Source organism: Merops nubicus, unplaced genomic scaffold, assembly GCF_000691845.1.
Source record: "Merops nubicus isolate BGI_N331 unplaced genomic scaffold, ASM69184v1 scaffold14931, whole genome shotgun sequence".
Classification (NCBI taxonomy): Eukaryota; Metazoa; Chordata; class Aves; order Coraciiformes; family Meropidae; genus Merops; species Merops nubicus.
The window spans coordinates 3,703-12,272 of record NW_008590365.1 but is presented as its reverse complement, the minus strand read 5'-3'; the positions used below and the strand labels follow the sequence as shown (position 1 = coordinate 12,272).

General features: G+C 40.4%; 1 protein-coding gene across 1 annotated transcript in view; it reads left to right on the top strand.

Annotated features, from left to right (window-relative positions):
• Positions 1-7,175, top strand: part of PARP1 (poly (ADP-ribose) polymerase 1) — a 31,300-nt gene extending 24,125 nt beyond the window's left edge. Inside the window, exons 14-22 of the mRNA XM_008949925.1 lie at positions 1-8; positions 618-736; positions 1,136-1,264; positions 2,015-2,113; positions 2,662-2,814; positions 3,101-3,228; positions 3,571-3,632; positions 4,737-4,851; positions 6,353-7,175. The exon at positions 1-8 is cut by the window's left edge and continues 92 nt beyond it. Coding sequence (XP_008948173.1) covers positions 1-8; positions 618-736; positions 1,136-1,264; positions 2,015-2,113; positions 2,662-2,814; positions 3,101-3,228; positions 3,571-3,632; positions 4,737-4,851; positions 6,353-6,434 — 895 coding nt within the window. The 3' untranslated portion in view covers positions 6,435-7,175. The remainder of the gene's footprint in view (positions 9-617; positions 737-1,135; positions 1,265-2,014; positions 2,114-2,661; positions 2,815-3,100; positions 3,229-3,570; positions 3,633-4,736; positions 4,852-6,352) is intronic.
• Positions 7,176-8,570: the final 1,395 nt, after the last annotated feature.

The window sequence follows — 8,570 nt, the reverse complement described above, 5'->3', positions numbered from 1 at the left end:
TTCAGCAGGTGAGCATGAAAGAGATGTTAGAGCAAGAGGGGGACACAGAAGCTGTTCTGGGCCTGGAGCAGGGTGAATGCTGAGCCGTTTGTATAAAGATCTGTGCTTTCTTTTGCTGGAGAAGAGGATGTGGCTTCCATGGGTAACTAGTGAGTTCACTGTTGTACCAGTTTGGGCAGTACTTGTGTCTTTCACACTTTGTACCACAAACTTCCATCCCAAGAATCACCCCCTAGTATTGCCTGAACAGCTTGCAAAAGTGAACCAGCATACCCCATTTTTTGTCATGGGCTCCCTGGCAAAGCATAGATATGGGAAGTTTTGCAAAGAACATGCACTCTTCCATATCCGGAAGCCTTTATTTTGCCTTCCAGAAGCATAATCCCCGTTAGGTTTTTCTTGTACCAGAAATTGTGTGTTTCTGTGTAAGTACTGTGACTTACTACGCGCAAAACAATTAAATGGAATTGCCCTTTTTAGTGTTGTGGAGTTTCAGCAATAAAGCTACATGTACTGCTGCTTGTCTATATTAATCCTCAAGTATCTTGTGTGTGTCTGTTGCTGTGGAGACTTGTTCTTAGTCATTTTCTTGGGTGCTTGTTGTCTTGTCTAGGCAGTTTCTGACGGTGGTTCAGAGTCCCAGATCTTGGACCTTTCCAACCGCTTCTATACTCTGATTCCTCATGACTTTGGGATGAAGAAACCACCTCTCTTAAATAATGTGGAATACATTCAGGTATAGTCTGGAAGCTGTATGTTGTTTGCAGTCACCAGGTCTGATGTCATCTATCTCACAGAGCAATTGTGAGATTTTAAGACTTGTTTTCAGGAGGTTAAGACTTTTTTCTTCAGATAACTTTATGTGCATATATGTGTGTATACATATGCAAATAATTATAAGGTATTAGAAGAAATAGATTATATATTATGTTCTATTTGTATATATGTGTGTGTATATTGTAGTATATTTAAGGGTTTGTGTTTTAGTTTTTACAAAAAAAAAGGCAGTAGTGTTATGATATTAGATGATAGTGTGAGGCTAGTGGTTCACATATGATTCTATAATTTGAAGTATTCCAGAGTTACTCTGAACATCTCAAAGGCACAAGTAAAGTAACCTCTTTACATTCTCCAGGCTAAAGTACAGATGTTGGACAACTTGCTTGACATTGAGGTTGCCTATAGCCTTCTCAGAGGTGGAAATGATGATGGAGATAAAGACCCAATTGACATCAACTATGAAAAACTCTTAACTTATATTAAGGTAAAGGAAATAAAAGGAAATGAGTGACTATGAATACAAGCTGATGTCCTGTTAGTTTGGAGTATAACAAGTCATCTAAATTGTGCATGGACAGATGTATTGGCATGAGTTCAGTGAAGGGCCACGGAGATGCTTAAGGGACCGGACTATGTGTTGTACAGGGAGATGCTGAAGGAGCTGGGGCTTTTTAACCTGGGGAAAAGGAGGCTTGGTGTATCTTACCAGTGTCTCTGAACACCTGATGAGGGAAGGGAGTAAAGATGACAGACAGACAGACTCTTTCCAGTGGTATACAGTGACAAGAGGCAATAGGCACAAATTAAAATACAGGAAATTGTATTTAAACAAAAGAAAAAGCTTTTGTTGTTGATTCTGTTTGACTGCCGTGTTTGGTTACTGTGAGAGTGGTCAAACCCTGGAAAAGGTTTCACAGAGAGGCTGTGGAGGCTTCAGTCTTGGAGGTATTGAAAACCAGACTGGACTAAGCCTGTGTCAGCCTCCTCCAACTGGTCCTGCTTTGAGCAGGGGAGTTGGAAATCAATTTCCAGAGGTGTCTTCCTATCTCAGACGTTTTGTGACTGAGTACTGCCTGTATACCCATACATCTTCTCTAGCTGGAAATAAATTTCCACCTAGATGATAAAGGAGGCTTAAGCTGGGGATTTGCAAGTATGCAGTGGATGTCATCATGTTGTAAGAGGCCTGCTGGTTTGTATGCTAAAGAAACATCTCCTGTTTGCCTCTTTGCAGGTTGTTGACAAAGATTCAGAAGAAGCCAAGATCATTAAACAATATGTGAAAAATACGCATGCTGCTACTCACAACGCATATGATCTCAAAGTTGTGGATGTAAGCTGGCCAATACTGGGGTTTAACTTTGTGGAGACGGATTCTTCTAAAATTACTTCCTTGCAGTTCCCTTTTGTTTTTGAGTAGCTTACGTAGTTTCATTTGTTGAAGGAATAGTTTGATAGAGTAATTGCTATTTAATAGAATAGCACAAGTCTAGACAGAGATATATCTAATCTTACCGAGGTATCTTTGAGCATGTGTTTTTATTTAATTAGCCTCAAAAAGGAGGTGCAGGAGTAATCTATTTCTAAAGTTGAGTTTTAGTTCATTGAATGATTTTTCAGCAAGCTATGGTCTCATGAAAATGCAGAAAGGAAGGTGGAGAAGTAATCAATAGGAAGTATTGTGTGATCAATGCTACCTCTTTTTTGCTAGTAACACATGTCAAACTGCAAATACTCAAAACCATCCAGATCAATTTTCCTAGCAGATTAGTGTATATTCTAGACTGGGACGTTTTTCTTTTTAATATCTGATTAGTTGCATGAAGGTAACGGTTTGTTTGCTTGGTTGTTCTTTTTCTCCTCTCCCTTTCTGAACTGCAGATCTTCAGGATTGAGCGTGAAGGGGAGAGTCAGCGTTACAAGCCCTTTAAGCAGCTTCACAATCGCCAGCTGCTGTGGCACGGTTCCCGCACCACCAACTTCGCTGGTATCCTCTCCCAGGGGCTCCGGATAGCCCCCCCTGAAGCTCCTGTGGTACGTTCAACAGGTGGCTTCTTGGGCTGCCTACATCCCTGTGTACAGAGATGGCCACAGTTGGAGACAACCTAAATAGGATTTCTGTGTGGGAAGGGCCCAATGTTATCTCTCAGCATGCAGGCAATATTGTGTCCAGAGTGGGTTGTTGACTGGTGTCCAAAAGAGCTTAGGTTGCCACTTTGTTCTCCTAGGAGTACAAGCAGTTGGATTCAGTACTGCCTTTGTGTTACTGTCACAATCTTTTCATCCTTTTTATTTTTTTTTTTCCACCTCATGTTTGCAGACTGGCTACATGTTTGGGAAGGGCATCTATTTTGCAGACATGGTATCCAAAAGTGCCAACTACTGTCGCACATCTCAGGCTGATCCGATAGGCTTAGTACTACTGGGAGAAGTTGCCCTTGGAAATATGTAAGTAACTCATGAAGAATACTTGTCAAAGGTGCTTAATATATTGTGGTAGAAGGTGATGCTAAAATTGCAAGCCTTTTCTTTAGTATGAAGAACAAGTGCTTCATATTTTGTTAGACAAGATTTCTCTTAAAATGAGAGCTATTTTGTGGGGGGCAGAAAAATCACTGTTGCAAGTCTGGAATGCTATAGTGAATGCAAATATCATTAAAAGTCGTAACTGAAAGAAGAAAGACTGTTGCATTTCAGAAAAGTAGAATCTAAATTAACTTTATGTACAAAAATTCACCAAGATAATTTAAGATGAATGTAAAATACTATTTTGTTCTTTGTGCTGTCCAGGTATGAGCTAAAGAATGCTTCTCACATAACCAAATTGCCGAAGGGAAAACACAGTGTGAAAGGTAAGCATTAATTGTTGCCATTGGTAATCTCATATTGATGGCAAACTCACCTTGCAGCGCTCTGCTTAGCGAGTAAAACTACACTCGTTTCATAGCTGTGCTGCCTTTAAAAGTTTCCACAGTGTTGCCCTGTAGTTGCACCTGTATATGTGTATATGGTGTGTTGAGATGGAAGTTAGTACACTTGGGATGTTAAGACTGAAGTTGATGTGTTGCCTGAAGTTTGGGAGGAAACTTTCATTTGCTATTACATAAGAGGAAATGTGAGGTGTGCTCTTCAACTTTTTGAAGTTTCTTACTCGCTTTCATCATAACAATACTATGTATTTTAGAAGAAAAATGAGAGATAGAAGATGACAGAGCAGAAGAATAATTCTTTAGCTTTCAAAGTGCTTTAGAAGCTTGGAGAGGAGGGAAAAGCTAAGAATAAAGGTTCATATGGAATAGCTGTTCTCATTACACTTCTGTCTACAAAAAGTATCAGTATATTGCACTGAAAAAGAAGATGAGAGGAAAGATGTAGCTCTCTAATTCAAGCAAAAGAAATGGTAATCATTACTATCTTCTGTACTGGGACGGGAGAGTGGAGAACAAGAACATTCAGTAATGAGTGCCTTTTCTTAAACTCTTCATTTTGAGAGGCTTAAAGAAAATCCATTGCCTAAAATAGAATAAAATGCAATTTAGCATCTTTTTCAATACATACTGCTCGCACTGTTATGGATGCCAAATCAGATTTGTATTGAAGACTTTAAAGAGAGTAAGAATTGGTTTGTTTTACTTATATGAAAATGCTGCAATGTGCTGCATGATTTCAGTGATGGACCTAGCTGTAAGTCTGGTATGTTTTAGCTTTGGTCATACGGATTAGACAATTAACAGCCAAAAGTATAAAATTCTTTTAATGTAGCAGAGTATGAGTACTGTATGGTAATGCTGAATTGGATAAACAGACTGTATCCTCTGTGTTGTTTTTGAGATACTTCTGCACTTGGTAAGCATTTGAAAATATATGTGAAGTAATATTTGGTGGAGTCATTTTATTCATGTGCAAAGTCTGCATTTGTCTTCTAGATTTTTAACAAGTGTTTTTTCCCTTTCTAGGCTTGGGCAAAACTGCACCTGATCCCACAGCTACTACCACCCTTGGTGGTGTAGAGGTTCCCTTAGGTAATGGGATCTCAACAGGAATTAATGATACCTGTCTTCTGTATAATGAGTATCCTTTGCTATTGTGTTGGCTGCACGCTGTGTTTGAGTGTTGCAGAGTTTAGCAGGACCTTTCTAATGTCAGTCAGGAGTTTTGGCAGTCTGTGTTTTGTTTCTTTTTTCTGCTTTAGAGTATTCACAGACAACTTAGTCTCCTCTTCAAGGGGAATGATTTTACAGTTGTCACACTTAAATTGCTATTATGTTAAACAAAAATAAATATACACATAGCAAGTAGCTGTTGTCCTAACAGGACTGAGGGTATTGGAGTGGCCAGGTGACGCTGCCCAGTCATGTAATGCCCAGAGACATGCAAGAAGGGGAAGGGAATGCAGCCTGTGGTTGTTTCACATCACTTGAATCTGGATTCTTTGTGATGCTGTGTCTGGCCAGCTCAACCAGGAGGAGATGGGGGACGCCAGCTCTGTGGCTTGATGGAGTCTCTCATCACACAGCTTCCCTTGTGTTCCTCAGACCTGTTGCAAAGATTGAGGTAAACCTCAGATGCTCATCAGAGGTGTAGCCATTACCCATTTTCTGGCCAGAAGTGACCCTAAATGAATGTGTGGTCAACATTCACAAGAGGTCATAAGAATAAGTGATGCCTAAGGTCCCAGATCGATCTCATCACTGCCATGAAAGCAAGTAACCCATTAATATAACCTCTGGCTCGTGCAGAAATTGTCTTCTGTCTTGGTAAGCTGTTTTTCTCTTACAAATGATCTTGGCAATACTCATGGCAATACTCTTTATCTTGAGTTTTCTTAACTATAGCATCTGTCTTGGTCAGATGATAAAATACAATACAGTAAATAACTAACTGAGATAATATGATGTGCTTTCATTTTGGTTTATGCCGTGCTTTATGAGGATGCTTTTCATCTAAAATCTGGACTAGAGGTAAGTTCAAGGCCTAAAGAATTAAGAAACAAATATACAAGCTGAGTCTGTCTTCTAGAAAAATAAAATGGTGCAGTGCAGTCATAGAATGTGCAATCACTGCCAACTATTATAAAGCTCTTCCCTGTGATTCCAGTTTGGTCTTTTTAGTGGGAAATTAAGACATTAATCACTTTGTGCTGGAAGGTAGCAATAGAGCTACAATTACAATTGTAGATGCCATGTCTGTAACTGCAGATCTCATCTAGGCTACATCACTCCACTTTTTGGGTAGCGAGAGAGATGTTGTGTGTTCTGGCTCTGGCTGTCAAAAAAACAGTCATCAAGAGCTGCAGCACTGTATCTAAGTCAATTCACCTGCCTGTCACTCAGGATTCATGCTGCACCACTGTTAATTCTCCATATGACTGTTAGCTGCTTGTTTCTAACTACTGTATAAAACATTTTCAGATTCAAAGAAATGTCAAAGATTTGTGGTTTAAGCTATTAGAACTGTTTCACCACACAGGCATCTGTATGATAACTCAAGTTCAAAGGTGAAGTTTGTCTGTGTTGAGGTTTTTCTGTTATTAGTATCAACTACTGTGATTATTCCTTAACGTTCTTCCCAGATACATTGTGTATGATGTTGCTCAGGTAAATCTGAAGTACCTGCTGAAACTGAAATTCAACTATAAGACATCACTCTGGTGAACAGTATTTAGAAGCCCTGTACAAGTTAGACTGTAGTTACACTATAGCGTTGACTTCTGACATGCTTATGCATTGAATTCTCTTACCAAGATATCAAGAGTTAAACTGCAGAAGAGGTTACTAAATCCTATTTAGTACAACACTTAGTGAAAGTTTTATATTAATGTGTGGCCTGAATGGACCTGAATTCTGATCAGAACAAGTACCTGGTTTTGTTATATACCAGTTCTAATTTGGGGGCTTTCAAGTGTTTCTTTTAATTGACCAAACTGACAAAAAAAACAGCTTATGTTTTTAGCCAAACAGAACTGGGCAATAGCAGGAGAAGAAACTTGAGGATGTTCGTGGCATTTGCTCTGTTAAACTTCCCTCTTGTTTAAGACACCCTTTTTCAGTTTTCATCTGAATAAATAATAAATGTGCATTTATTTTGAGGTAAAAAATAAAAGCTAATTTCGTACTAACAGCTTTATGTTTCAGAACTTCCAAATGGTTTTGAGTCATGATTTAAATGTATTTGGTCAAATGTTCTTAAACCTGATATCTCTCTGAAGATAAATGCCAAGTATTGAAATCTGTAGTCACGCTTCAGGAAGTCATGGTGAAATTAAAATTTCAACTTTCCAATGAGACTTTTATCTGTCAACAGTTGGTGTGGTAAACCTGGCAAATGAACTTGTGGCTGTTTGAATTTAGTATTAGCCCAAATAAACCTCCTTTAAATATCTCCCTTCAACGTGATGTAAGTTGGTTGTTGTAGGCTCGAGTCCTAACAAAGCCGTTAAGTAGAATTTGAGCTCAAGCTTCAGTCATGATCTGGAGTGAGTTCTATTGCCACTCTGTGGGTAGTCTTGAATCCCCTGTCTTGAAATATCAATGTAACTCAACATTGAAATTGTTAGTTTGTTTGTTACTTCTCACTTTCAGTAAGTTATTCAGCAGTAGGGGGATACTTGACTCTAGAGCTTCTCTTCAGGAACTAACGATTTCCCTGAACTGTTTGGGCAAGTTGCCTGGTCCCCAGGGACAGCTCTCCATTGGCAGTGCATTCAGTATCTCCTCCACTATAACAGTTCCCTTCCCAAGAAGGGACAGTTCAAGCTCATTGTTATGGTTGCAGCTTCAGTCTGTGGTAATTTGTGTGGAAACAGCAGATCCATTTCCTAAAGCATTGTTGTGTACCAGTGCTTTTTAGAGTTGGAAGCCAAAGTGGTTGCTTGTGGTACAGCTGTTCAAAGGACCCCTGGAGGAGAGGAGGAGGAGGAGTGGCAGGTGGAAAACAAAGCTGCTGTTGGGGAGAGATGGAAATGTGAAAGGACTGGGTAAGTCATATGGTTTGGGGACCATTCAACACAAGATAGTCAATTGAGGTTGGTGCTAGTGGATTTTGAGAGGAAGCGAAGAGAATGGCCCTTGTCTTCTGGTTCTGCAGTAGCTTGACCAGTGGTCTGCTTCGAACAGAAACTTTTTTGATCTGTCACTTAAGTATAACCTGGTCAGGCTCTGAAGGAGAGCATAAGGATTGCCTCAGTTTAGTTCTGTGGTAGATCCCCCTCCTGCTTCCCCCCTCCACCCCAAAGGCCAGCTTTCAGTTCATTTTGGGACCAGGAATTAAAGTTAGATGCTTTCAATGCTCCATCTGTCATCTGCAGCAGAGGTCACTCAAAATTCCCTTTGGCTCCACAAGGAGTGCTTTACAATGTGTATGTAGTGATCAGTTACAACAGCAGCACAAGCAAGCATATCCCAAGCTGTCTGTAACCTCACAAATACAGCTGTAGAAGATACAGTGGGACAGGACTTCCTGAAGAGGCAGCAGGTGCCCTGTGGGGACTGTAGGAGATCCATGGTGTGATGGTCCTGCAGTGGAATCCAGTGTGGCTTCAGGGTGCTGCTTCTGCTGCTGGATTGTCTGTCTGCAAAGCAGCCCTGCTTCTCCTGAAAGCAGGCACTGCTGCTGCTGTGACCCGACGTACAGACAGCCTCTCCCCAGGGCCAGGCGAAGAGGAGCAGCGTGGTGACAACCACTGAAGGCATTCCCTCTGGAGGACGTGCATGAAGCAGAGCTGGATGAACAGGTAGTCCTATTTCTGTCAAAACTACTTGAAAGGAACGAGTCGTCAAGACATCCTTTGC